Genomic DNA, 27,527 nt, shown 5'->3' on the forward strand with positions numbered 1-27,527 from the left:
CCTCCCGCCTCAGCCCTGAGTTGCTTGGATTTCAGGCATGTGCCGCCATACCCAGCAGGCGAAGTGAATTTTCATATGAATCAGGGCTAGTTAGTACAATGGCATGCATTTTGATTAATTTATGAGATCATGAATCAATTTGAAAATTTCTATTTTTTGGTAACAAATACTGAATTTAATAATGAATTATAATAAATACTAATATATTAAACAGTATTTAAAACAAGCAGCACATACATAAACGAATATTACTCAGCTCTGAAAAAGAAGGACATTTTGACACATCCGGTGCTGCAGATGACCCTTGAGAACATTCTGCTCCCTGTGGAGTAAGCCACACACAGGGGCAGAAGTCCCATCTGTTCCCACTGTGGAGGCCCCTACAGTAGTCAGGGTGACGACAGTAGCACCACTGTGTGGATGAGTTGACTGCGTGGCGCGGTGTGTTTGGAGTCCGTGCTGTTTGGTGTGAAGACACAGACGGGCCTTCCGTTTGTCCTTCTAACCTGCTCCTTCTGGCTTTCTGCCCAGTTTGCGTGTGAACCTGGACATGGGCAAGATCGTGTACAGCTGGGTGATTCGACGGGATTCCAAAATCCCTGGGACGGTGGTGCGCTCCAGCACGATCCCCGAGCAGCTGGGCAGGATCTCCTACCTGCTCACAGACAAGACAGGTGAGCGCTTGCGGCCTGCACAGCACCCGGTGCACAGTGCCCTGCAGGGGGTGGAGAGGGGAGGGGGGCGCCATGCTCGGGGAGCGGGGCTCTGCCTCTCACTGTGGGACGAGTAGAGGCTGCTGGTGGTGGCAGCAGGGGCTTCCATGGGACTAGTTAACGTGCTGGAGTTTGTGAACGGTCACTTGGTTAATGCCCGTGCCAGCCCCATGCATTAGGACATACTTCCCTCATGAGGAAAGGGGCAGTCAGAGGTTAAATGCTGTCACAGGCAGAGTGGCCGAAGGAGGCGTGGGACCCGGGCAGTCTGGCCACAGTCCTTGTATCACCACCGCACCCCAGTTCTGCTCCCCTCTTTAACTCCTGTCTGACTGAGGTCCTCGCAGTGGGGAGGAACAAAGATGGGGGTGGCGACCGGAGCCTAACCTTCCCCTCCTCCAGATAGTGGCTGCAGCGTAGGAGGGAGGTTGCTGCAAAGATACCAGGTAGCTCCCCAGAACAGCCAGGCCAGGTTCCAGGAAGGAGAGGGCCAGGAAAGCTCTGGACACACCAGTCTCCGTCCCCGCAGGACGGTCTCGGCAGGGCTGTGCCGTTGGGGTGACTTGACTACGCATCTTCCCTCCGTGACTCTCTGCTCAAGGGTCAGGCTCCTCCCAGGTAGAATCTGGTTGGCCTGGGGTACCTCACACACAACCCTCTTGTCAAGGGAACACGGCAGCTGTCCTGAGGGACAGTCCTCCTGGCCGGCCTAGAGAATGGGTGTGGTCATGTCTCCATGGCAACCCAGCAGGGGAAGGGGACCTCTCCTGCCTACTCTAGGGGGGGGGGTGCAGCACTGAAGCCAGTGTGTGATGGTCCCTGTTCTCATCTGTCGTGTGTTTCAGGAACTCTTACCCAGAATGAGATGGTTTTCAAGCGGCTTCACCTGGGAACGGTGGCCTATGGCCTGGACTCCATGGATGAAGTGCAAAGCCACATATTTAGTATTTACACCCAGGTAAAGCCCTCCCTTGCAGTCCCCAAGACAGCGCCTGCACATTTCTTAATAGCTATATTGAGGTGTAATCACAGTAGTGTAAGTTTATCCACATTTAAGTTGTATGTTTAAAAATGTACGATTGCTGGTTTTGACTGCATTCACACCGTCAGGCGGCCATCCTCATGATCTGTTTTACCTGCATCACTCCAGAGGGAACCCTGTACCCCTCAGCGTTGCTCCCCACGTCCCCAGTGTCTGCTCCCCAAATGTACATCACCATCAGTCCTTTACATTTTGAGTGAAGTCATAGTGGACGATGACTTCCCCTCTTCTTCATCTGCAGGACACTAAAATGCTAACAGACACTGGGAGAAGCCAAGATAAAGTTGTTTGCCCCGGGCTGGGGCTGGCGCTCCGTGGCAGAGCGCTTGCCTGGCAGTGTGAGGCACTGGGCTCGATCCTTAGCACCGCATAAAAATAAACAAATGAAATGAAAGTTGCGGTATCCATCCACAACTACAAAAATTTTTTTTTTTTTGCAAAAAAAAAGAATTGTTTGCCCAGCATCTGGTGCCACAAGGAGCTCTGAGCGCCTCTCGGTTGGTCACGCTCCAGTTAGAGAACGCTCTGTTTTCCTTTTCCCCGGCTCTGAGCCGAGCAGTGGTCACCGATGGTCTTGTGCAGGAATCATGGTGTCGTTACCTTTAGTTTCTTGTCTGTGGTCAACTTGGTGGTCTGTGAAGGAAACTAACCTATCAGAAGACTCAACTTACTGCTCTCACTTTTTTTTCCCCCTACATTTTTAAAAAGCGGTCACTCTTTCACAGATATTCCTAAAAGTTAGGCCAGTGGGTCCCCACTACTGCTGCTCATTAGAATTGCGGGTGGTGCTTTGATTTGGGCTGGACACTCTAGAGATTCAGGTCCACTGAGGCTAGGGCAGGGTCCCCGCTTCTGTTAAGAGTTAGTTGAGACAAGATGCATAAGGCCCTGGGTAGTTCTGAGGCATGTGCAGGGAAGATGGATACTCCAAGAGGCCAGCTCCAGGCTGAAGAGACACTTGTTTGGAGAGAACAAGAGAATGATGAGGCCACATTAGCCTAAATTTGTCAAAACAGATAGTGATTACTTAGAAATCCAGTTTAAAACGACAATGTTACAGGGTGAGGTGGCACACACCTGTAATCCCAGCAGTTCAGGAGGCTGAGACGGGAGGATCCAAGTTTAAGCCAGCCTCAGTAACTTAGTGAGGCCCTGTCTCAAAATATAAAAGGTGTGGAGACATAGCTCATAGGTACAGCCCCCAATTCAATCCCCAGTAACCCCCCGCCCCCAATCACCAAGAAAAAAAGAACAAAGTATCTCTCTGTAAAAGGCAAATCCCGAACCCTTCCCAATGTGATTACAGTTGATATTTAATGTTCTGGAACATTGGCTTGAAGGACCACCTGGATTTGCAGGCTCCCTCCTGACAGTGGACACGAGGGTGGGTGTTAAATGGAGAACAGTTAATCGGACACGTTTCACGTCGTCGGCCTTTATAATCTTGTAGGCTCCATGGGTCAGCCTTAGGGCTGGTCTCCAAATGGGTCCGTGGACCTTTTTCAGAGATGTTCTTTAGGACTGAAAACAATTATGAGGAGTGTGACTGGATGGGGAGGACACGCCACACAGTGCCCGTTCCTTTCTGTCTCCCTGTGTGGCTGTTTTGTCTCAGGGTCTCCCATGCTGGTCCTGGGCCCTATTATATGGTCCCGGGGGCCTCCCCTGTAGCTGCTGATTGCTCCCTCTCAGTCTCCCGTTGCCCCAGTGCCTTGGGGTGGCCTCTCTCTCCTCTTCCCACGACACCCCCCCACCTCCTTCCTCCCAGGCTCCTCCTGAGGGTTCATTGTTCAGCTTGTCCTGCTTATCAGCACCTGCTAAGTGTCCGCAGGTGTGTTGACATGGTGACGATTATACGAGACAGCTCCGTAGGTGGCGGTGTGGGCCCGCAGAGGCATACCCTGCCCATCTGGCTGGTATTTTAAAGAGCTTGTGGTGTGGACAGAAGCCGGCCCGTCTCGGGATACTTGTCTTTTCACCTTTTGTGGCTCGTTTGTGGCTTCATGCAGAGAGCGCTCTTGGTGATAAAAGTCAGAGAACGTTTCTTGTCATGAACGCATCGGCCGCGTGCTCCCTCCAGGGCAGAAGCTCGTGAGTGGGTTTGCCTTGCGGGTCTTGGGTCTGCGGTTGCTCAGGATTGGGGGTGAGCTCATATTAGAGGACAGCCCCACCCGGGGAGGCCATCAGCTTTCTGTCTGGACACGTCAGGGTCCTGCAGGGAGCACACGACTCCTTCTGTGATAAGACATGAGGACTCCCTCCTGTTTTTGTGCCAGCTTTACTGACTGCACACGCCCAGAATTCAGCCACATTAAGCGCACAATTCAGTGACTGTTAGTGGATGTAGAGAGTTGTGTCTCCATTGTGACCTTAGAGTGTGCCCCCACACTCTAAGGTACCCAAAGGTACCCTGGCCCGTGGCACCCCCTCCACAGCCTTCAGGGCTTAGCAGTGATTCTGTAGCAGTCTTTCTTAAAGTGTGGTGTTGGGGACCCTGGGCCACATCACCTGAGCCACCAGTCGGAAGCCCTGGGAGTTGTGCCCACCTGTAACAGGTGACCCAGGCGAGTCGGGACACAGAACAGTGGCTGTGACTCAGGCTCACCCTTCCTTTCAAACTCCAGCACCTGAGTTGTGGACCCCAAGGCTGAGTCTGTAAGGTGCCCCACCGGGGAGCCAGGAGAAAGGATCAGAGCACCCATCATCCCCAGGATCTGTGCAAAATGTAGGTCTGACCCACGGGGCCAAGGGTGACCCAAGGCCCGCCCACTACGCCTGGGTGAACACCTGTCGGGTCCAGTCCTGGAAGGGCCCCGCAGGAGGACCCCAGATCCCACAGCTGCTTATTCTCAGTGTGTCGAAAGGCAGGTTGCGGTTTACGAGTGTCCAGGTGACTGGTTTTAAGGCTGTTATTTAACTAAACTAACCTCATAAAGATGGTGGGGCAGTTTTAAAAGATTCCGGCAGGAGACTGCAGATTATTAATGCCAGGCTAAATAAACAAAAGGAAACGGTCAGCCCACCAGGAGGTCAGGCCCCAGCAGGCCAAAGCCCGGTGATGATGCTCCCCTGGCTTATTGATCCGTTTATGGGTAGCTGTTTTTAAAATGGAGATGTAATTTAAAAACCTTAACCTCCCCCCTTTTAAAAAGCATATGGGTCGTGGTGTTGAGCATTGCCTACAATTCTGTGCGGCCATGGCTGCTAATTTCAGAACGTTCCATCACCTGAAGAGAAGCCCACATCCCCGGATCCCCATGTCCCTTCCTCCACCCCCTTCCCCAGCTACCAGCAGCCACCAGTCCACCCTGTCTGCCCGAGTCTGCCCCTCTGGACTTGGCATAGTCATGGACCTCAGCGGCCTGTGGCCGTCTGTCTGTCTGGCTTCCTCCACGTGGCACAGCAGCTTGGAGCATCTGTCAAGCCCTTCTCTTCTGCTGAACGGCAGAGATGATGATTTGAAACTTAAATTTTTATCTGTAGTTCTTGGTGCTCTTACCCTGAGTATGTGTCATTGTGTCATTCTGAGGTTTTGGTTGGTGATTGAGACTTACTTTTTTTCAACATTTTAGAATTTTGGTGTTTTTTTTTTGTTTTTTTTTTTTTTGTTATTCTCAATAAATAAACCCAATATTGCTACTAGGTAAATGTGCAAATATGGGGGCCATCCCCCAGTGTTTTCTCCAGTGTGCTACCTGACCAAACTGTTTCAAGGCACCTGGTCTTCCTACCTAGAGTCTCAATGTTACTTGACCCCTCCCAGCAAGCGGAAGTGCCTTGGCTCGACTGTTTGACACACGTCTGAGACAGAGATGAGGCGCTGTGGCGGCCGCGGGGCCCACCCAGACCCCCCACCCAGGGCTCGGTGCACCTCACCTGCTGGGTCTCTGTCAGTTCATATTTTCCAAAAGACATAACTGTTTCCACCCACGTACTTCCATCTGCGCTTGTCCCTTTCCACTTAGAATTTTGTCTCTGATGATGTTTGGGGCTTATTGAAATTGGTGCGGAGTGTTTTCATGACCAAGTGTGAGTTTGTGCACAGGATGTGTACAGTTTGTCACTGTGTCCTGCGTGCCAAATGGTAGTCTCACTTTCTGCATCCACAGGAAACGTGAAGGAGGCTCAGTTTATATTTTTTTTTAAGGAAGAATTTTTTTTTTTTAATCTGAGTTTTTCTTGTGGACACAGAGCCTATTTTGTCTTTTTATTCATTTAAAAGAAATGTTATTTATGGAATCTTCTGTGTTCAGGTCACTCCCAAGCCACTGGGATGACAGGTGTGTGCCACCCAACTGGCTTTTAATGCAATCTTTAAAACAACTCTAAATAAAAAACAAACAATAACAACAAAAAACCCCACAAGGAACAAATATTGAAATTTTAAGTGAAGTCTTACTTGCTCACTGAACGCCTTGGCCCCTGGCGGGCTCCGCTGCACCCCGGCCGGTTCCCTTGGTGGCAGCAGCTCTGAGCCTGTCTCCATGGCATGGCCCTTGGGAGCTGGCGAGGGGTCAGCTGGGAGCTGCTCTAGGGCTGGGGCCGCCCCACAGCAGTTCCTTGTTGTCAGCAGTGGCTACCAACCGCCCGCTCTCACAAGACCCATTAACATCACCAACGTTCATGCGTGGTGACGTTTTAACTGCATTTGGAAAGAAGACTGATTCACGATGACCCAATGGTGAATTCGGGTGTTAATCTTTCCTGTCACACTGCCTGAGATTCTTGTCGGAAAGTGGCCTTGCCACCGGTCATGGGTGAGATAAGGACGCCGACTTTTCCTTGAGTCCTGGTGGCTCCTGTGCTGTGTGGGGTGGACTCTCGGTGCCCCGATGCCACATGCCCTCCCGGGGGCCCTGCCAGGGGCCTTTTGGGAGCATCTTGGTTTCCCTCCCCATGTGCACTTGCCGGTGGTGGTGACATCGTTTCTGACCTCGTGGTGCATGTGGCCCCTCCCTCCTGAGGGGGGCCGGGCGGTCTCCCCGGGGCAGAGTCGAACCCGCTCCGTGGCCGCCACATCTGTTTTTGTTTTCCCCTGGTATTTTTTAAGTAAGAAGAAATGTGTGTAGGTTAAAGGGCCCGTGGGAGGAGGTTAGGGGTAAACACTGTACAACGTGAAACTCTTCCATATGGGCAGCGGGGGGGGGGGCCTTTTGGAGACGGGGCCCAGAACCCAGCCCTGCGCCCGCTCAGCGCTCAGTGGTGCGGCTCAGCCGCGTGCGCCTGCCCCTCGGCCCACGGAAACCTGTGGCTGTCCCTCTCCTCTCTGAAACCTCTTGGGAGGGAAGCAGGGCAGATGGTGAGGGACAAATTGATGAAGGTGGCCACTTTAAACCTGTCACCAGGGATGCTGGCTGGGGCCACCATTCTGGCTCTCTGCTGCGGTTCCCCGGTTTGAAAGCGAGGACTCGGGGAAACCCTGCAGCCTGCTCCTCTTCTTGCCTTGCTTGTCATTGTTTTGCCCAGAACACAAGACCCCAGGGTTCTGTGCTGTCCCCATTGAAGTATTAGCGGAGTGTCTCACCTCTGTGGGATCAGATTCTCTACGAAACCCCAGGGGTCCCCAGGCCACCCCTCGCTCTGCCTTCCTGTCCAGCCTACTCTCGCTGAAACTCGCCAACCGCGGCAATTACCTTGTCAAAGGCCTTGTTATTGCCCCCTGATCTGAAATAATGATCTGGCCCAGGTGCCGAGGAATGTGGGTAAAAATGAAGACACGTGTCGGCGGCTGCACGAGATACATTTATGTAGGACATAAATCACCAGCCGCGGGGAAACACTCTTGCTGGTCTCTCCAGGAGAGACCTTTTCTGTAAATCTTCAGTCCTCTTTATATTTTAAAGTTAAATTCTTTATAATTAAAAGCACTTGGCAAATAATGATTCATTGAAACCGGAGTTCTGATTCATTACTCTAATTATTGTTACCATGCAGTGCCCTTTGGCCTGGAAGTGAAACTCGTGTGCTATTGACACCAGAGGTTAACAGAGCCGGAAGCCGGAGCACGGCGTGTCCCCACAGTGACCAGAATAATTTAGTAATTGTCTAATTACCTGGGGAGTCTAATGCCTTACTAAAAATAGTATTAAAAAATTAAACGAAAGTCATTTTCTTGCTTCTTGTGACCCATCTGTTCTCCATCTGGGGCAGCCGCATGTCACGGATACCAAACGCAATTCATCCTGAAAGATCACGTAGCTCCTGTTGGATAAGTTTTTTTTTTTTTTTTTTTTAATGTAGAATTCGGAAGCTCCCTAAACATTTCTGGCTTCCAGAATTCAAGCTGCTGCAGGTGATCCTTTGTTCAAAACTGTGATTTAAAATCTGGAACTGACTTGGCCAATTTCATATTTATTTCTCCTGGGGAAATGGGGAAAGTCTGTGCTGGTTGAGAATTCCCTGTCCCCACCTTGGAGTATCAGATTATGAACTTGTTCATTCAGCCAGTACCTGTGGCATGCCAGGCCCTGAGTACTAGGGACACAGTGGTGAGTAGCTCTCAGGGACAAGCTCTCGGTTCCTTCAATGGGATGGAAGAGAGAATCCTCAGGCACAAGAAGCCAGTTGTGGGCAGTGAAGATGGTGACACACAGGGTGCTTGGTGAGTGACTTGCAGTGGAAAGGGAGGTCACCCCGGGCCTCTCTGAGAAAGTGACATCCAAGTTGCTGCAGAAGCCTGGGGCATGTATCCAGGCAGAGGCCACAGCAGGTGTTCAAGGCCCGAGGCAGGAAGAACTGTGGGAGGTCAAAGAACAGAAAGGCCGGTGTGGCTGGAGCGGATGACCAATGACGGACAGTGGGAAGCCGGCTGGGGCTCCGTGTGCCACGGGAAGGCATCTCATTAACAAGTGGTCTTAGCTGGGCATGGTGGCACAGGCCTGCAATCCCAGAGACTCAGGAGGCTGAGGCAGGAGGATCACAAGTGTAAGGCCAGCCTCAGCAATTTAGCAAGACCTTGTCTCAAAAAATATAAAGGGCTAAGGATGTAGTTCCATGGTAGAGCCCCCTGGGTTCAATTCCTGGCACTAAAACAAAACAAAACAAGTGGTCTCCCCCAGTGTCTTCATCTTTTTATTTTTGGTGCCAGTGGGCCCCAGGACCTCTCTCAGGCAGGGCACCCCGTCTAGCACTGAGCTGCACCCCAGCCCGGTACTTGTTATTATACTCCAAGGCAGAAGAGCCCTTCCTTCAAAGGCAGGCCTAGGTGGCACCTGGTGCGTCACATGGGTGGGAGGGGCCTGCGTGCTGCCGTCCCCCCTCTCCCACGCTTGGGGCTGAGCGCCCTGCAGGGCGTTCCTGGGCTGGGTGTGCAGCTGTGTGAGACAGGCCCGCCAGCTCCCCTCTCCACTTTAGGAAACTGAGGCCCAGAGAGCTCACACTATGGCTCCCCACGACCCTCCCGTTTGCGTGTCACTGATATGCCTTGGGGGGCCTGCCCCGGGTCACCCCACTGTGGCTCTGTTGGCATCCGCTAAAGTCGTCACCTTCCATTGCAAACCCATAGGAGGCACATTTAAAGCAGTGGCTCTGCACTGAGGATGGTTTTGTCCCCCACTGGACCCTTGGGGACCCACTTTGGGCCTCCTGTCACCAGTGGTAGCTGGTGGTCTGCCACGCTCGCCAACGTCCTTAGGGACAGGGTGCCCCACAGCAGCGACTGGCCCAGCCCACGTGTTGGTGGTTCCTGGTGAAGAAGCCCTGCCCAATGCCAGGACGCCCTTCAGTGCCACAGAGTCCTCACCGTGACTCCCCTGACACCGTCCCCAGAAGACAGGCTCACGGTGTCCATAGGCAGCGTGACGTTCATTTATCAGGGTGTAATTTCCCCCTCTTTAGGTTTCTTTTTGCTGAGGTTAAAAGATTAGGTTCCTGGAAGCGAGGTGTCCTGGTCACCTGGGTCACGTGGGCTGAAGCGGTGGCCGTGTGCAGGCTCCCTGTCCTCATTCGCTTCTCTTCCCTGCAGCAGTCGCAGGAGCCGCCAGCTCAGAAGGGTCCCACCGTCACCACCAAGGTCCGGCGGACCATGAGCAGCCGCGTGCACGAGGCCGTGAAGGCCATCGCCCTCTGCCACAACGTGACGCCCGTGTACGAGTCCAACGGTGTGACCGACCAGGCCGAGGCCGAGAAGCAGTACGAGGACTCCTGCCGCGTGTACCAGGCGTCCAGCCCCGACGAGGTAACGGCCGGCGCGGAGGCCAGCTCCGGCCTTGTCCCCGGGAGCGCAGATGTCTGTGACGCTGCTTTCAACACGTGGGGTTTCTTCTTTCCCATTTCCTTTTCTCTTTCCAAGAAAACTTTGATTTTGATAATAGGAGCAATTTTTAAAAATGTTTTTGGTACCAGGGATTGAACTCAGGGGCACTCGACCACTGAGGCACATCCCCAGCCCTATTTTGCATTTTATTTAGACAGGGTCTTACTGAGTTGCGTAGGGCCTCCCTTTTGCTGAGGCTGGCTTTGAACTCGCAGTCCTCCCCTCTCAGCCTCCCCAGCCACTGGGATTATAGGCATGGGCCACTGTGCCCAGCAGTAGGAACAATTTTTATTCAGTGTGAAAAAAAATCCAAATATTTTGGAAAGAATGAAGAGGAAGAGGAGCCCATTGCCCCTCCAGGTACTGGCTCTGTGAGTGTTCAGGTCACAGCGGCCCCCTCGGAAGTGCCCTCTGGGGACTGTGGGCTGTGCACTGCGGCTCTGTCTTGCTGGGTGCCCGCTGTCAGGAGCCCCTGACGTTGGTGCCTTCTGCTCCTGGTGGCATTTCCTGTGATCACTCCGCTGAGGTCTTGTCTGCGGGGCTGTTCGCCATCTCCCTCGCCAGCTGGTCTGGTAGCCGCACCCCCGGGGGCAGGGCCAGGGTTTGAGCAGGCCGTCCAGTCTTTTCATATACACACAGCTGCCCTTGTAAGATGGGACTTCTAATATAGTCGTGGTTTTGTGTCCACCTTTTTTTCACTTACTAATTTCTCATCTTTGCCAATTTTCTCAAACATGCTAACATAGCACTTCAGGGTGGCTGCGAGTGTGCCTTAACATCTGTCTGTGCTCATGTCCTTAGAACCTGGTTAGACCTGATATTCATTCCCATTACTTATTTATTTGGGTCCTGGGGGTTGAATGCAGGCATGCAGTCTCTGAGCGACATCCCCAGCCCTTTTTTATCTTTTATTCTGCGGCAGGGTCTTACTGAGGGCCTCGCCTCAGCCTCCTGAGTCCCAGGGCACAGGTGTGTAGCGCTGTGTCTGGGTTGGTCCTCCTTTTTAGCCACCGTGTTTAGAAGCGTCTTGCGGTGAGCACGCTTGGCCTAACATTTCTAGAAGTGGTGCGATGGGGCTCGTCATTGAACAGGTATTGAGGGCTCGTCACACGGGGTCTTTGCATCAGCAGCCCCCGTCCCTGGAGTAGTGAGGCACAGAGCACCCGAATCCTGGAGTCCCAGCCTCACCCGTGGGTGGCCGCTCCTGGCTCTGCCTCTATGTCCCTGAACCCCAGGACCCACCATCGTGTTGTTGGGGATGTTGTTAGGCAGGCAGTAACCCTGGTGGTCTGATTGGGTATTTTTAAGGCTCATGATACCAATTGCCAGTGTTTCCAGATTTTTCAAAAAGCCATTTTATTCTTCTACCCATGCTGCGAGGACTCTGGTTCTTTTCCCTTCCCTCTGGGAAGGGGGGCTTCACTGAGTGAAGGAAGCGCCTGAGAGTCTGGGCTAATCTGCAGCATCTGGGAGCCTGTTGGAGAGGGCACACGAGGGCCTTTTCGAAGCTGGGAAAGGGCACTGGGATGAGCCCTCCCTGTCCTCAGGTGTCGGAATTTGTCATCTGGAGACTCCTCCTTGCAGACCGCTGGGTGCGGGTGGGGTGGCTCCAGCCATAGAGCCCAGTTCACCCGTGACCGTTGACATTTGAAGCAGGGTTTTTAGGAGAGAAAAATGTTGCCCGACCCCCGACTTGTGAGCTGGGAGTGTGTGCAGAGGGGGAGGGGGCCTGCAGCTCCTGACCAGGAACTTTTTGCTTTATCTTGGTAACTTCTTGAGGCTCCTCGGGTCTGTTCTGTTGGGTCTTGTTTTGCCCATTGGGAGTGGGAGCAGATACCACGGGATGTCATTTTATTTACTTATTTGTTTGCGGTACTGGGATGGAATCCAGGGCCTTGTGCATGCTGCACAGCTGAGGAGATTCAGCTGTGAGCGAGGACCACGTCTGCGGTGGTTCCTGGAGCCTGCGCCTTCTGATGGGGTCTGCACTGAGGGGGACCTCAGCAGCCCTCTGCCTGTGGGTGCCGCTGATACGCATCTCTCCGGAGGTCCTTCCGCCGGTCCACCCTGCGCTGTCCCCACTGAACTCTGGTACGTTTGTTTTAGGGCCGTGCAGAGGTTTTTCCAGAAGGGTGAATCTTCCGTGGAGTGCTTTGGGCTCCTGGGCTCCTTGTCCCGGGCGTGAATAGCGCTCTATCTCTTCTGTCCGCTGATGGTGCTTCGCTGCAGATTCCTCTTGTTTTTCTAAGATTCCGAGTCACGATTGAACAAACAACAAACAGAGCCATTCTCCTTTGTCTCTGGTGTCCTCATGGAGTCCAGCACCACCACCCTGTTGGTGGCTGTGGCTGTGTGTTCACCCCCCCCCCCCATCATTATTTATTCGTTATTTCATGGCTATAGAGGAACATGTGAAAATACAGATGAGGAAAGGGGCAGCCGTAATCCCACAGAGGGGGCAGCTGCTAGGAATTTTCTGCCTTCTGACTTCTTTCAAAGGATTTGGCAAAATACCAGCGTGTTTATAGAAATACGTCACGTGACCCAGAGGGGGCCAAATCTAGCTCAAGTGGACTCTTTCAGAAGGCCGCAGTGTTTCCAGATCCCTGAAGGATTCCGCATGGGCTGGGCTGGGGCTAGCATTGTACCTTTGAAATTCAATATCAATAAAACCTGGCCAGCGGTGGCGGGGTCAGTGGACGCAGAGCGCAGGGAAACCAGCGTTCCTTGTGCTGCTGAGCTGCTGGCGTAATTTCTACCAGTTGGGGGAGGATCCGTTTCCTGTAACAGAAAGCAGGATTTCCCCAATTTGTTTCCTGTGCACATTCCGCTTTGGAAGCCCTGAAGGGTCTTCATTCAGCGATAGATGATAGCCCGAGGGGCGCTGGCCCTCCCTGCTGCAGAAGCTGGCTCCCAGGAAAACGAAGTCCCTCCAGGGTGGAGCAGGCAGGTCCCAGCCAGGGGCACTGGGGGTGCAAGGTGGAGATGTGACATTAAAAGCACTGCTTCTCGGGGTGCCAGGTCAAGGGGAGCTGCTCTTCCAGCCGTGGGAACCCACCCCGCGGCTCCAGGGTCTCCTCCGTGAACTCGTCCTGGTAAACACGGCTTTGTAAAGCTTCTAAATCACAAGTGTTCACTACAGAAAATGCGGAAATTACAGATTCCAAAAGGAGTTAATAAAATTAACCTGTAGTGGTCACCGTTGTGAGATGACCTCTCCCCACCCTGTGCAGTTGTGTAGTGTGTACGTGTACATAAAAGAGGTAGACAGTGTGGACATGCACCTGCTGGGTGTGACCACACGTACATGTGTGTGGACTTACAGGGTTTGTGTCGAATGACACCCTCTGGTCATATCGGGCCATGCCCTGCAGAGCTCAGTGGTTTCAGAGCATCGAGTTCCGTGTTCTAGGTAGTATGTCAGACATTCCAAGTGGCTTCCACAGGCTGTGACACAGGGTGCAGAGACCTCTCAAGGCCCCTGCATCAGGGCCTCCTCTCCCAGGACTCTTCCTCTGCTGCTCCACCGTGACTAATGTCAGAGGGATTCTTTGCACACACTAAAATTCCCCTCACCCTTTAATCATTCCAATACTTTGAAAACACAATCACAGCGTCGAGATGCAGCTTGGGACCTTGCTCTTAGTAACCTGTTGGTGTGGGGGGTGCTGTTGCCGGTGACCTCTGTGGAGGCTGGAGTGTCGCTAGGTGTTTGTTGTGGGTTCCTGTAGCCTCTCAGTGACATAAGCCAAAACCAACCTTTCAAGCTCTCCCTTGCACTGACACGTGCTGGACGGGCCCTCGTGCGGCCCTCCTGCTCCCCGGAGCCATCACTGGCCTGTTTAACTTCCCCCTTCTGACCCCTCAGCTGTGTGATTTTAGGAAAACCACCTGTTGCACCTCAGCTCCTTGTGGGTACAGAGGGACTAGCACCACTGACCTCAAGGTCCTCGGTGAAGACCAGAGTGGGGGCCAGAACGGGTGCGGGCAGTAGTAGGAAATGACTGGCGGTGGAGTACCCACTCCGTGCTGGCCCTGGGCCGTGGGCCTCTCAGAACATAAGCTCACCATGATCGTGCGCCCTCTGCAGGTGAAATGTAAGTTGGCCGAGGAGCATTCTCAAGGTCAGTACAGAATTGCACACTCAAGTGACAGGTCATAGTCACAACAAAGGGGCACTAAAAATGTTCTGTAAAATTACCTTTGGCTAATTGGGCACAGTGGCCCACACCTGTAATCCCAACAGCTTGGGAGGCCGAGGCAGGAGGATTGAGAATTCAGAGCCAGCCCCAGCAACAGCGAGGTGCTAAGCCACTCAGTGAGACCCTGTCTCCAAATAAAATACAAAAGAGGCTGGAGATGTGACCCAGTGGTTGAGTGCCCCTGGGACAAAAACAAAAACAAACCACCTTTGTCAGTGTGAGTATGAATTTCCTGTTTAGACTTGGTCTCATCCTCAAGATGTCTCATCGGGAATGTGTAAATATTCCAAAATATAAAACCGGAAGCGATTCTAGTTCTGTGCATCTTGGTTAAGGGCTGACGTCACCTGGACCTGGTATCATTCCACGCTGTCCCTGTCAGTTCCCTTAGTCACGTGGTGCGTTATCACTTTTCAGCAGCCATGTCGGTGTAAGAGGAGCTTTTTCAGGTAGTTCAGAGACTTTATTCTAGTAGCTGTACTTACAGTGCTCGTCAAATTGAAAACCGAAGGCCAGTGGGCAAATCAGTTGATCCTAGTCGTGTATTGAAAGCGTTAGGAGGCTCCACGGCACCAGGTGAGCCGGTCCCCCGGTTTCCCCAGGGTAAATTGGACAGCGGCAGCCTCCTCAGTAGCGGTCATCTTTTTCTAGGCAAATGGAGCCCTGCGGGCTGAGCGGGGAGCTCCTTCACATGGAGATGGGGGCTCCGGGGCCCATGAGTCTGCCGTGGACCAACCCTCCCAGCCTGAACGGCTCCCACTGGGGTCACCCAGGCCTCTACCAGATGCTGAGCGGGTGCTGGGAACCAGGGCTGCTGTGTCCCGTGCCAGACCCTGTGTCCCCCACAATGGCCCTCCCAGCCTGCCCCCAGGTGGTGCTGTGGAATGCAGGTGACCTCAAGACAGGCGAGTCATGGGGTCTCTACTAGGACCAAGCAGTGGGTGGCGGTTTCTGTCACCCTCTTGTGTTCCCAGAAGGGAACGGCTGACCCGATGGCCAGCATTCATGCTGTGCACCAGGCGTGGTCTCCCTGCTGTGTGCTCAGGGGTTCTCCTTGTCGTTGTTTTTTTTTTTTTTTTTTTTTTTTTTTTTTTTTAATGCACTGAGTTCAGTTAAAAACTGGCCACTGAATGGATCCTAACACCGATCTACAGCCCTGGAGCTCTGGAGGCCAGGGGTCCACATGCCTAAATCCTTTCTCAGTGCTGACAGTGACTTGATTCTCTTTTTACAATTAAAAAAAAAAAAAAAAGCTAAATAATATTGCATAGGAATACCAGAAACTGCCTCGGTGGAAACAGAAAAGCTTTACATTAAATAAAAACATGGCTACAGCTGTGTCTGCACGTGTCCAGCTGGGAGCGCTGCACACTGATCAACCCATGGCAACAGCTTCTGGCACTCAGGATCACAGAGTCGCACGTTTGCCACATGAAAGGAAGTCAGGGTAGGGAGGAGGAAGCGAGGGGGCAGGGGGTTCTGGTTCACTTCTGGTTCACTTCTGGTTCTGGAGCTGATTGAACAGCCAGTCTGTCCTTCGTAGAGTCTGTCCCCAGTGTTGACACACGTGGCCTGAATGTAACAGCTCCCGTGACTTAGCGAGTGCAGCCCAGCTTGTCTGTGATTTGGGTGGTGTATATGACATTGGGGAGGACCTGCTTATTGGCAGACCCCAGGGGGACGGCCTCCTGGAGCTCACAGCCAGCCTCCTCACGGCTCCTCACGGGTCTCGTTCCCACGCTCTGTCACTGCTGTGCACGGCAGGGAGGGAGGCCTGGGTGTTCTGAGCGGCCCCACAGCGGCCGGATCTTGTCCTGGCGCACACAGGGAAGCCCAGGGTCTGTGCTCATTGCTCTCCAGGCCGAATCCGTGGTGGGAACGGAGGCCACAGTGTCACCCGGCTTCTGACTGTGCAGCACCGCCGTCTCCCCTGCCCCACCCAGGCCCGCCTTGAGGCTGCAAAAGGCCCTCGAAGAGGTTGGCAGGGATGTTCCCGTCCTTGTGGGTGGGTGGCCGGAGGCGTCAGCAGCGACTGCTCCGACCCAGACGTTGGTTTCACTCCCACAAGATGCGGTGCCAACCAGGAGGAGAGATTTGATAGCTGCGCTGCATTCTGTGGCTTAGCGTCACCACGGCGATTCTGCCTCCTGGCTGATCATCAGGAGGCCCCCACCTGGGACATCACAGATAAAGCCTGACAATGATCATGCCCTGGGGTCCAGGTTGGCTCCCTGCGCCTCCCCGGTGGCATGTGAGAGGTGCCCCCGTGTTCTGGACCTTCTTCCCCTAGTTGCTGAGCTCCAGTGTAGAACCTCGGGAGGCTGGGGCGTGGCTCAGTGGCAGGGGGCTGGTGCCAGGCCCTAGCTCCATCACCAGCTTCACATAAACAAAAGCACCCACCTGGGAGACTCGAGCCCCTGCAGAGCGCGGGTGGGCAGCCAGGCCTGTCGCGGCCACGTTGCTCTCAGTGAGTGTAAGCTGTGTGCAGCTCCCCTAAATGCTTCGTGTCCCCAGGGTTCGTCTCCAGGCCTGGGGACAGTGACAGCACTCTGACATGTCACCACTGGGCTTGGAGCGTTGGGTAAGAAGGATTCAGGGCGGAGGTGGGCTGTGCCCTCTCAGGGCCGTGCCGCTGTGGCTCAGAGAACAGAGGTCGGGACTTGGAGACCCTGAGCGGAGGTGGTGGTGACCGCCCAGGCAGGAGCTTGGCGTGGGGTTCTGGTTGGTCACAAGGGACTGGGGCTGTTTGAAGCAGGACCGGAAGTGTTTGGGGGACATTGTAGGAAAACTGTCAGTTAAGTCACCCTGGATATTAGGTCACCCATGGGTCTGGGATGCAAGTCTCATCCCAGTGACTTAAACAGAGTCATTTCTAAATAACGAGGTGTCTGTGGTGACAATGCCATCCTTTCTTTCCAAGTATCATTTGTCAGAGCTGAGAGGCGGCTTTCAGGTCCTGGAGACCTGGACCCAGGTGGCCTTGCCTCCGCTGTCACCTCCCCTGCCATTTTACCTGAGCAGCCTGTTTTTGTTTGCTCTGTGGTGTCTTTAAGACCTGTTCTTAAAGCAGGGATTTGAAATCACTTTATGTATTTTTTTTAAAAAAATAGCTCCTCTTGGGACAGGTCAGATCAGGAAATAGTGGCCCCTCTTCCACCTGGTAGTGGTTGACTCCGCTGCTGGGTGTCCGCTGCCTCAGTTTACCCCGGCCCCACGTGCCTGCCCCGCTCCTGTCTGCCACCTGCTCATCCCTCTGGGTGTCTGAACCTGCAGCCACCGTCCAGCACATGGTTGAATGTGTTTCCTTATTAAGGAAAGAAATCCTTAGACCCGAGGTGGATTTATGGAGTTAGGGAACTGAGGCTGGACGAGGACCACCTGGCTCCTCCGTGTGTCTGAGTGTGTGTCCTGTCGAAGGCACCAGAGAGCCCTTGAGTCAGACGTCAGACTCGAGTCTCTTCCGTGCTCTTGTGACAAGTGTGTACCCTGCTTCTGACAAGAGTGCAAGGCTGCCCAGTGCGCTCCCCCCAGGCTCAAAGAAAAATCAGTGAATCTTGTCACGGGTGGTTCATTGCCAACCACAGATGACGAAAAGCCCTTCCACAGGTGGCTTCTGGCCCAAGTTCTTGAGATGGCGTGTTAGGAGGGACAGCAGTGGGCTCTGCCCTTTCACGTCCTCCTTGGACCCAGAGCAGAAGACACAGCAGAGCCCCACACGAGGTCCTCCGCCCGGGCTCTGCTCCAGTTCCTGGTCTCGTTCCCATCTCACGGATTCCTGCGCCGTTCATGGTACTGAAGCTGCTGTGCCTGCTACTGCTCTGGCCCCCAGTTCTGTCCTGAGGCCCCGCGAGACCTTGACCCAGGTTCAGGACGCTGAGGCTCAGGCCCTGAAGTCTTCCCAGTCGTGTGCTGTGGGATGATCCCTGTGAGCACCTCAGCTCCACTGAGTACCCCGCCTTACCCCCCGGGCTCTGGGGGCTTTATGCGTTGGGTTAGAGAGTGGGTTTAAATGAACGCTGACTGTGTTGCAGTTGGGAGCAGGAAGTGGGGAGTGAACTGTCCCCTGCAGGGCTCAGGAGAGGATCTGAAGGGGACACCGAGGTTCCCTAACTCCATTGAGGGGCTTGCTATGGAAGAAAGTACGGTTAAAAGTACACACAGGGGCTGGGGCTGGGGCTGGGGCTGAGCGGTAGAGCACTCGTCTAGCACGTGCGAGGCCCTGGGTTTCAGCCTCAGCATCACATAAAAATAAGTAAATAAAATAAAGGTGTTGTGTCCATCTACAACTAAAAAATAAATATATATATTTTTAAAAGTTGCATACAGTTCTAACCACTCTTCCTCGGGGACATTTGTCTGTTTTGAGTGTTCGGACCTGTGACTCAGCATTTCCTCTTGCACCGGCCTGGGGGATCCGTTGCTAGGTGAGCAGTCAGCAAACAGGGCTTCAAAGGCTTATGCAGAGCAGTAGCAAAAAGAAAGATGAAAAGAAAAGAGAGACTTATTAGACCTTCCTCTGAAAGGTGGAGGTCAGTGTGATGGCATCGTCTATGGGTCAAAATTGAAAGCTATTTAATCCCAGTTAATTCATTATTAAATAAGATGGAAAAGCCTTGAAAATGACTTCCTGCTATGTGAGCACCCTCGATGTCAGCCACAGAAGCAAAACCAAAGATCCGAGCGCAGCCAGCCTGGGCCGTGGGACGGACAGGCCGTGGGAAGGACAGGCTGTGGGGAGCAGTCTCCTGAGCCCCTGTTTCACAGAGGCCTGGTCGGGGCAGGGGGGACAGTGGTGGTGGGGCTGGGGCCTGTTGTGAGCTCCAGCTTAGGTCCTTGAGGTGCACACGAATCCCAGGGGTTCCAGAAACAAGGAGCTGGGGGCGGCCTCTCCCAGGGCCTCCGCAGTCCTCTCTTGGTGAAAGGGACACTGTGCTGGAGGGGGACAGTGCTGGGGGGAGGCCATCCCCGGGGGAAGCCACCCTCTCTGCCTCCCTGACTGTTTCAGGCCCGGGGAACATTACACAGAGGCGTCCCTGATTGCCAGAGTGGGCTCACGGTGGTGCATACGCTCTGCACTTCCATTTTTGGAGTTTTGCTCTCTTCCGGGCCAGCTTTGTGCGGTCCAGTCCTGGGCAGCGGCTGGGGTGCAGCTCCCAGTCACAAGGGGAGATGACCCACACCCTGGTGCCTGGGTGGCCCAGCCAGGTGGGTGGTGAGTTAGGTATTGAGTGTACTTTCCACCTACCAGGTTTTCTTTTGGCTTTTTTTTCTTTTCTTTTCTTTTCTGGTGTTAGGATCAAACCCAGAGGTGAACTGCTGAGCTACATTCCCAGCCCTCCTTATTATTTATTTATTTTTTCCATTTTATTTTGCGGTAGGATCTCACTAAGTTGCCTAGGCTGGCCTTAAACCAGCAATCCTCCTGCCTCAGCCTCCTGATTTGCTTGGATTACGGCTGTGTGCCACACGCCCAGCTTCACTTAGGACATGTTCAATTCACGACGGGCTTATCGAATCTCCCCTGTGATCAAGGCCTCGGGGATAGCCTCTTTCCCAGCTCAATCCTCCCAAACACCTGCCTTTTAATTTTTCCCCTAAAGATTAAACTATAAGCAGAAAGTGGCAGGAGATGCTTTTTTTTCTTTTAAGACACCGTGTTTTAGGGTTTAGATCTGAATACAGAGACGGCTGGTTTGGCTTGAACATCAGAAGCCGTCCTCTGCTTGTTTCCTGTTGCTGTGGTAACAAGTGACGTTTCTCAGCCGTAGGTCAGAGTCCACAGGAGTCTCCCAGGGATGGGATCAGGGTGTCCACGGGCCACGTTGCCGCTGTGGGCTCCGGGGTGGTCGAGTCCTTCCTCCTGGGGCTGCCCAGTCTGTCCACATTCCAGGTTGACGGCTCCTTCCTCCCTCTGCAAGATCCGCGGTGTCCCCTGCCCCCACCTCCTCCTCTCACATCTCTGGCCACAGACCCAAAGGGCTCCCCTGCAGGACTCGTGGGATCACATGGGGACACCTGGGTCCCCGGGGATGACCTTGCCCTCTCAGGGCCTCCTCCTGGTCGCATCTGCCAAGTTCTGGAAGGTCACGTTCTTAGGTTCTGGGGGCCAGGGCTGCTTTGGGGCCATTCCTCTGCCACTCTACCTCCCATCAACCCTTCAGTGGTGACCGTGGGCTGGGTGACCCCACTGGGGACGTGTGTTAGGGGCCCTCACCCAGTGCAGGCCGCGAGATCTGGACGTCCCAGGATTGGCACTCTCCTGTGGTCTCCTCAGGCTCAGCTAGACCTCGCAGAGGGTCCTGTCTCAGCCCATCACAGCGGCCGCTGGTCAGCGCCCCTGGCCTGCTGGGTCTCTATCCCTCTCACCACGGAGCTGGCCATTCCCGCCTCCAGGAGTGAGCAGGGTCCCCCTCTCTGGGTCTCGTCTGCATACAGTGGGCTGTTGATCCTTCTCCGCGGGGCCACCCGCCGTCCCTCCCCACCCTCTCCTCCTCCCTTTCCTCTCCCCTCTCCTCCTTCTCCTGGAGGCCCCAGGCCCCCTGCTCAGACATGTTTTAATTTCTTCATGGACTTTCAAGACATGAAAACCAGTTGCTTACATTTGAATGTCAGGACATCTCAGGACGAGTCCAGATCTCAGGTTTTTCTTGAGAAACTGGAAGCTCCGGCCATCCTGGGCCACAATCCGCAGGGCCACCTGCTCCACCAGTGTGAGACAGAGGCGGCGGCCCCCTTGGGCTGGGGCTGGGATCCTGTTGGCCTGGCCCCGCCCAGCCTCTCCGCTCATCTGCAGGATGCAGTCATCTGGCTGTGCTCTGGGGGTCTGCGACTCTGCCTCTGGCCTCAGGGCTGCCTGGCTGAGGCTGTGTCAAGGCGCCGCTGGGAACGGAGTGTTGTGGTGGGGGGACTTTGCCACAGGCAGGTCCAGGGCTCATCTGGCCTGGCCCTCCTGGGGCTTGTTGGGCTTGGCACAGATTCTTCCAGAGAGGTGGTGTGGTCCCTCAAGGCCGAGCCTGTGGAGTGCGGCCTGCTTTGGGGTCTGAAGGGCCACGTGACCTTCCAGAGGGTCAACTGTGAGCATGGGCCCCCGCAGACCCTCTGGTACAGACACCGCCACGGGCGGCAGCCCCTTAGGCCGAGGCCCTTGCTGTCCCCAGGTGCAGTGACTGCGTGTCCGTCACCTGTCCCTGCTCTTCCCTGTGCCTGGGTGTTCACATGTGTGTGTGTCTTCGTGTTTAGGTGGCCCTGGTCCAGTGGACGGAGAGCGTGGGCTTGACCCTGGTGGGCCGAGACCAGTCTTCCATGCAGCTGAGGACCCCTGGCGACCAGATCCTGAACTTCACCATCCTGCAGATCTTCCCCTTCACCTACGAGAGCAAGCGCATGGGCATCATCGTCAGGGTGAGTCCCGCCCCGCATGCCCCACGTCCCCGTGGCCTTTCCAGCCCTCCTCCGGGTGGTGTCTGCTGCCCAGACCCACGCGGGAAGGTGTCTTCCTGAGCAGAAAGAGGCCCAGTTCATGGGGGCCCACACCAGGCCTCCGCTCAGCCTTGCCGGGCTGCAGGGAACGGAGGTTCCGATGCCCGTAGGTGGGCAGTTCCTGGTTACACGTGATTCCTTCTCTTTTGTTTGATTAAATACGTGTTGAGGTTCGACTCAGAGAGCCGTCTTAAAGTGAGCGATTCCGTGGTGTTTCGACCTTCCTGAAGGTTGTTGTTCCTGAAGGTTGTTCCCCCCAACAGCACAAGTTCCCAACATGGTCAGGTCTCAAAATGTGTCAAATCTTCATCATCCACAAAAGCAGCCCCTCGCCCACCCCGGCTCCTGGCAGCCACCGGTCTGCTTTCTGTCCCGGGGACTTACCTGTTCCTGGCGTTTCATGTGAATGGAATCGGTCACTATGGCCTGTGGGTCACCGGCTTCTTTCCTGGAGTGTGTTTCCCAGGTGGCCCCTGCCGTGGCGTGTGTCCGGGTTTCACTTCTCCTTTCAGCTGACCGTATTCCATCGCCGCATGTTCGGGTGGATACTATCCTTATCCTAAACGCTGAGACCAGAGGGTTTTGGATTTCAGGGTTTTTTTCTTGGATTTTGGAATATTTGCATGGAGGTAACGAGATACCCTGGAGGGGAGCCTTGGGTCTAAGTGTGAAATTCATCTGTTTCCTGTGCACCTTGCACACGTAGGCCCAGGTCATTTTCTATAGTGTTTCCAGTGCTCTTGTGTTTTGATCACAGCTTGCCTCAGGACACTTGTGGAATTTTCCACTTGCAGCGTCATGTTGGTACTCAACAAATTTTGGGGTTGGGAGCATTTGTTTTGGGTGAGGGGTGCATGACCTGTACCATATTTTGCTAATGCGTCCACCCACTGATGGACTTTCGAGTTGTTTGACCTACTGATGGTTGTGAATAGTGATGTTGGAAATGTTCAGGGACGAGGATTTGAGAGCCTATTTGGGGGTTTGGGGATTGACACTATGGAGTCAGGCAGGGTCGGTTACCTGGTGGCTGGGTAACTCTCTCTTTAGTCTTCTGAGGAACTGCCAAATTATTTTCTAAAATGTACCAATTTATTTTCCCACCAGCAACATATTAAGTTTCCATTTTCTTCACATTCTTGCCGGCACTTGTTACTTAAAATTTTTAATGTGTTTTGATTATGGCCGTCCTTAGGGTTATGCAGAAGTATTGCATCATGGTTTTTTTTTTTTTGAGAGAGAGAGAGAGAGAGAGAGAGAGAGAGAGAGAGAGAGAGAGAGAGAGAGAATTTATTTATTTATTTATTTATTTATTTAGTTTTCGGCGGACACAACATCTTTGTTTGTATGTGGTGCTGAGGATCGAACCCGGGCCGCACACATGCCAGGCGAGCGCGCTACCGCTTGAGCCACATCCCCAGCCCACATCATGGTTTTGATCTGCATTTTCCTAATGATTAATGGCACTGAGCACCTTTTCATGAGCTTATGCCATAGCTGTATCTTCTAAGAATGTCTTTTCAAGTCCTTTGCTTAGTTTTTAGTTGGGTTATCCTCTTGTTGATTTTGTAAGGGTTCTTTATATATTCTGGGTATTAGACCTTTATAAGATATATAATCTGCAAATCTCTCCTTTTATAGTTTGTCTTTTCACTTTCTGATAATGTCCTTTTATACACCAAAGTTTCCAATCTCGGTGAAGTTCAGTTTATCTGTTCTCATTGCTGCTGTTGGCTTTGGTGTCACCTCTAAGCATCCGTTGTTAACTCCAAAGTTGTGAAGATTCACCCCTGTGTTTTCTTTGGGGAATTTTATAATTTTAGCTTATTGGGTCACTAGTCATTTTGAGTTAACTTTTACACATGGTGTGAGGTAGGGGCTTCACTCTTTTGCATGTGAATACCCAGTTGTCCCAGAACCATTTGCCAAAGAGACTGTGATTTCCTCCGACTGCTCTTGGCACCCTTGTTGTGATTGACCCTTGTGTTTTTCCATTCATGTGGTCACAAAGTGGGAAGAATGCTGACCAGTCAGCAGCATCATTTGCTGTACTATTTTAGATTTTTAACCTACCTTCCATTGACACACAGCAGACGCGAAGGGCAGTGCAGACATACAAGCGTGCAGCCCCACTTGTTTTTTGGGGGGTGGTCAGGGAAAAGAATATTTAAAACAAAACAAAGCAAAGAAAACAGCTCAGCTCTTTCTAGCCCACTTATGTTCCCAACAGTCTTCGTGGTCAGTTCCAAGGTGGCCGAGAGCCTGGGGTCAGTGGCAGGAGAGGTGCGTAGCCACAGCAGTAGTGACCGTGGGAGGGTCACCAGCAATAACGTGGGTGACAGCTAACCAAGGCTTGCTGTGCACCAGTGGCTGTTCTAAGTGACAGTTAACCAAGGCTTGCCGTGCACCCATGGCTGTTCTAAGTGACGTGCATGGTAAGCTACCTCACTTGCTTCTCACCGTAGTGTAGCAAAGCAGGCACCATTTATGACTGACGGTCAACAGAGCAGGAAGCTGAGGTGTGGAGGGCTGAGGAGCCACCCGAGGTCACACAGCCGGACCGCGCCAGCAGGGATCCAAGCCCAGGCCGTCTGGCTCCAAGCTGGTGCTCTTTTCCTCTAGGACCCAAGGCTAGGGTGTGCCAGGAGGAGGGCCCCAAAGCTCAGGGGCACCTGCAGCCTTGTTGGGTCAGTTAGGCATTGCTGCCTTGCAGGTGGCACCACCTTCAGTGGGTTGAAACAATGACCTGTGCAGTCCCTGCTAGTCTCTTTGGGCCAGGCAGCCGGGCGTAGCTTAGCTGGGTCCTCTGGTCAGGATCTGTGAGCGGTCAAGGGGCCAGGGCCACTCGCTCTAAGGTCCTGCTGACGGGATCGGTGTTGTCAGGATTCAGGTCCTTGCAGATGGGTAGACTGAGGCCTAGCTCTTCACTGACTGGGAACCAGGGACCGCCCTCAGCTCATGCCCAGCCAGCTGTCCATCAGGGCGAGCAGCTGGGAACATGGACAAGGGAGACACCTCCGCCTGCAACCCAGCATCAGAAGTGACGTCCGGTGCCTTAGCCTTCGTCCATGATCACAAGCGATCCAACACCCAGGTCCAACCTGTCCTGAGGCGGTGACCGGCGAGATGTGAATACCAGGAGTGGAGGACACTGGGCACTGCCGTAGAGGCCTCCCCCCTGCACTGCTGGGGTCACAGGCGCTCTCCGCCTGAGCCGATGATCCAGAGACGCACGGTGTGGACGTGATGGGAAACGTCCCATCCTAAGGGACTTTTATTTCCAGTACCAGTGGGAACTCTCAGACTGTGTGGGATCTGATCCTTGGCAACTTTGGGGTGGGGGGAGCCTCTTCTCCCACACAGCTGTGCTGTCCCACTGGCCCACGCCCGCCTGCCCTGAGCACACATCTGCTGCCCAGCGCGCCCAGCCTCACTCCCATGGGTGAGGCTTCCTGAGGAATCCGAGTCATTATCTCCTACAGAATCGCTCTAATTTCATTCCAGCCTTTGTTTTTTTAAGTTCTAAGGCCATGGTCTCTGCTGAGGTCATTCAGGGGCTGAATCATCATCGGAGAGTCCCCAACGCCCACTTCTCTTAGAACAGGCGAGCGGGACACACCGCCCTTTGTTTGGTTGTAAGGAACTCTTGTTCCTGACGCACGTCATGCTACACGAGGTGGCACATGGCCCTGGGTCTCCCCACGGCAGGAAGGGCCTTGCTGGAAGTGGTTGTGCCTGCAGGTGGCCGGTCTGCCTCACCTACGGCAGCTCCCACTGCCTGAGAGTTTTCAGAACCAGCGTTCACAGTGCAGGTGTTTAGAACAGGTAACGATGTAGAGAAGGGACTATGAATGGTTCACCTCCATTCGGTTTTTTTTTTTTTTCCTGAGCATATACGACTATGAATATCCACACACATTTTTATAAAACGGGCATTAAATTTTTGATCAGTCTTTCCAAGCTTCCCCTCCCCCCTTTGAAGCACACGCAGAGGAAGGAAATTTTCTCTTATCATTAAAATCTGATTTTAGTGTGTGCATGATGCTTTGTTGAAAATGTACCGCTATTTCATTCACTTTTTATTTTTTTTCTTCAGTATTGAGAATTGAACCCAGGGGCTCACAGCTATGTCCCCAGCCCTTTGTATTTTTTATTTTGAGGAAGCGCCTTGCTAAGTTGCCCAGGCTGGCCTTGAACTTGGAATCGTCCTGCCTCAGCTTCCTGAGTTGCTGGGATTACAGGCGTGTGCTACCTCACCCAGCTATTTACTTTTCTTTTTTTTTTTTTTTTTTTTTTGGATGCTTAGATTGTTTCTCATTTTTGACTACTTAAAAAAAATAACATCGTGATCCTCCACCTCGGCGGCAGGCGGTCTTCAATGGCGGACCTATTATCTTGCTAATTTTTTCTTACTTTCTGAGTTCTCTCTTTATCTCTGGTTTGGGTGGAAATCAGCGTTACACTGCACAGATCTCACTGTGCTCCTCTGATGTGGCCATTCTCACCCTGGGCTCATTTGACGATCTCTGGAGACACTGTGGGAGTCACAGCCCCAGCCTCTGTGGGTGGAGACCAGGGATGCCGTGTCCTCCGGTGCACAGGAGCCCCCGGAGGACACCAGACGTCACTTGTACAGAGGCTGAGACACCCCCTTCTAATGTGGCCACACAGCCTGCCTGTCGTGTGCGGTGACTCTCCGATTCCTGATGTGAGGAAGTGTTGGTTCCTTTATAACCTCTCAGCGTGCTTTAGCGACTGTGGGCGGTCACAGTGTTGCCCTTGCCGGCCTCTTGCACCCTGCCTGCTGGACGTGGGAAGGCAAGCCGAACCTGGAGCCTCTCCTTGCCCTACACAGGGCTCTGTCCTTAAGCAGGCAGGTGAGGTGGGAGAAACTGGTGGCTCTGGGACACTTGTCTTTCCAAAGGAAGGTCATGTCACCTGTTAGGTTTTTGTTGGTACAAGATGTCCACCACGTCCCCAGCTTCCCACGTGGAATGACGGAGTCAGGCCGGTAGAGCCGGGGCTGTTGGCGTTGTCTGGGTGAACGAGGCTTTGAGCAGGTGCCGGGGAGGACACATAGGAAGAGGAGCCCCACTGCGGTGCGGCACAGGCAGCACTCTGAGTGTGCGGCGCGGCTTTGCCACGACGTGGGAACGGAGTAAACTGGCGATGAACTGGGCGGGAGGAAATGACTCACAGAGGAGATGTCCATTCAGTGTTTACGTTGGACAGCGCGTCCCAACTCTCTGGAGCCTCTGTGTAGTAAAGGAAGCCAGGCGGGGGGCGTTGTTTCCTGCAGCCATGTTGGTGAGCGCCCTGAGGGTGGAGGGGAAGGGAACCTCCCGGGCTTTCTTGTTCAGAGCCTCGTGGCCTGGGGGGACTTCGGTGAGTCAGCGCTGTTCCTAAAGGCTGTCCGGGATCGGGGTGCGGGAAAGCTGGTTTAGAAGAGGCCTGCACCCCTGCTCTGCCTTTGGGCATCAGTCCGTTCTCAGGGAAGGCTTTGGGGGCACTTGTCTTGGGCTTCCCCAGCAGCAAAATTGAGGCACAGGAGTCAGTGGCCCTGTCCAGGCCCTCCTCCCCCATCTGGAGGCCTGGAGGAGAGAGCGGGGTGGGAGTGGGGCGTCCAGCAGCAGCACCCCCATGCCCTCCCGCACTCGCTGAGTCGTGCCAACCATCAGCGTCTCTGGACATCGCCAGGTGCCCCGTGGAGAGTACGCTGCCACCTGACCAAGGCCAAGGGCCTGCTGCCGTCCCATCAGGAGCACAGTCACGGGAGGGCTGGATGTGGCCGGTGCCCGTGCCCTGCGGGATGGCTTGTTTGGGCCATGACGGTCCCT

At 53.8% G+C, this 27,527-nt stretch overlaps 1 protein-coding gene across 1 annotated transcript in view; it reads left to right on the forward strand.

Moving 5' to 3' along the window:
- Atp9a (ATPase phospholipid transporting 9A (putative)) overlaps positions 1 to 27,527 on the forward strand; it is a 68,505-nt gene that overhangs the window by 17,090 nt on the left and 23,888 nt on the right. Inside the window, exons 8-11 of the mRNA XM_077109196.1 lie at positions 532 to 674; positions 1,559 to 1,671; positions 9,719 to 9,931; positions 21,451 to 21,612. Of these exons, the coding sequence (XP_076965311.1) occupies positions 532 to 674; positions 1,559 to 1,671; positions 9,719 to 9,931; positions 21,451 to 21,612 (631 nt within the window). The remainder of the gene's footprint in view (positions 1 to 531; positions 675 to 1,558; positions 1,672 to 9,718; positions 9,932 to 21,450; positions 21,613 to 27,527) is intronic.

The sequence above is a fragment of the Callospermophilus lateralis genome, chromosome 3 (assembly GCF_048772815.1).
Source record: "Callospermophilus lateralis isolate mCalLat2 chromosome 3, mCalLat2.hap1, whole genome shotgun sequence".
NCBI classification, from domain to species: domain Eukaryota; kingdom Metazoa; phylum Chordata; class Mammalia; order Rodentia; family Sciuridae; genus Callospermophilus; species Callospermophilus lateralis.